Consider the following 1,384-nt stretch of genomic DNA (forward strand, 5'->3'; position numbering starts at 1 on the left):
ACTCCTTCCGTCTCAAAATAGAAGTAAAAACGAGTCAAACAAACTTGATGTATTCGGTTAAAAAATTGGATCAAATACATCCACTTTAGTTGACCATATTTTGGGACGGAGAGAGTAGTTCATAAGAGAAAAGTCAAAGGTACTTATAATAAAGATGAACGGAGTAGTTCGAATTACAAATATAGATGAATTACACACAAAAGCAAGTACAAGAATAAACATGAAACATTACATAATAAATACACCAATATAATATACACCCTCAAGTTTTTAATTTTAAACATGATTTTTTATGGAAGAACTGTAGCCACTCTGATCATCATAGTACCTAGACCAAAGCATAACACCTCCATATTTGGAAGAATCCTTAATTGCTGGAAGCACTTTTGAAGTAAGATCAGTGGCAGGAATGAATCCACTACCTGCAGCTTGAGGAGAAGCTGGCAGCCCCAAGAAGATTTTCTTGGCTGGAATATCAGATATCCATTGTTTCCATGCATCTTCAAGATTGCTAATTGCACCTCCACTATATTGACAAGGAGGGTTATTGTAGAATTGAACCCAAACACAATCAAAAAGACCGGTTTTAAGGGCATTTCCTATCCAAGCATCAGGAAAAGGGCATTGAGGAGCAGCTGTCAAGTATACATTTTTGTTGTATACTTTAAGGTATCTAGCAAGATCGTCCCAGTAAAGATTTGTTCCTCCTTCAATGTCGAAATCAATACCATCGAGAACAGCAGGACCGAGAGGGCGAGATGGAGATTGTCCTCCTAAAAAGTTGTTCCAAAGATAAGTTGCTACTTGTTTCGCATCCTGAGAGGATACAAGCGAGTAGCCACCGGCAGCTCCTCCTATTGATAACAACACCTTAATGCCTTTGGCTTGACAAGACTTAATGTCAGAGGTTAACTTTGTACAAGTATTACTGTATGGATCGCAATGTCCGGCTAGGTTTATCATTGGTTTTTGGCCATTTCCAAATGTTGGAAGAAAGGCTAAGATAACAAATTCATAGTTCCCCGTGGCACAAGTTTGTGCAAGGGTTCCTTCATTACCATTTTGTCCCCAATAGATAGCTATGCTGCCAGCATTAGAACCATATGCTAAAGCTAACAGTATCAAGGAGAAGAATGAAACTGAAATTGCCAATTTAGCCATTTTCACAAGTACTAGACAAATTCAAGTGTGATGATAAATTGTGCTTTTATTTTAGTTTGTAGAACTATGGTGTTAGATGAGGATATTTATAAGGTGAAAATTAATATAACATACCTTTAATATTCAACGGTTTGTTTGCTCATGCAACTTGTCCTCATACTTAGTCCAAAATTGCAATCACTAATGTTGATAAATATTAAGGAAGCAGCGTGCAAATTAACCA

The 1,384-nt window shown here is 37.0% G+C and overlaps 1 protein-coding gene across 1 annotated transcript; it reads right to left on the reverse strand.

Moving 5' to 3' along the window:
* Positions 1–276: 276 nt before the first annotated feature.
* LOC123905089 (acidic endochitinase-like) lies at positions 277–1,164 on the reverse strand. Its single transcript, XM_045954725.1, has one exon. The coding sequence runs from the start codon at positions 1,159–1,161 to the stop codon at positions 277–279; it is 885 nt and encodes a 294-aa protein (XP_045810681.1). The 5' UTR covers positions 1,162–1,164.
* Between the last annotated feature and the right edge of the window lie 220 nt (positions 1,165–1,384).

The sequence above is a fragment of the Trifolium pratense genome, linkage group LG2 (assembly GCF_020283565.1).
Source record: "Trifolium pratense cultivar HEN17-A07 linkage group LG2, ARS_RC_1.1, whole genome shotgun sequence".
Taxonomy (NCBI): Eukaryota; Viridiplantae; Streptophyta; class Magnoliopsida; order Fabales; family Fabaceae; genus Trifolium; species Trifolium pratense.

What these genes read in the sequence shown, in the direction of transcription:
- LOC123905089 (XM_045954725.1), bottom strand. Translation starts at nt 1,161, where the DNA reads ATGGCTAAATTGGCAATTTCAGTTTCATTCTTCTCCTTGATACTGTTA.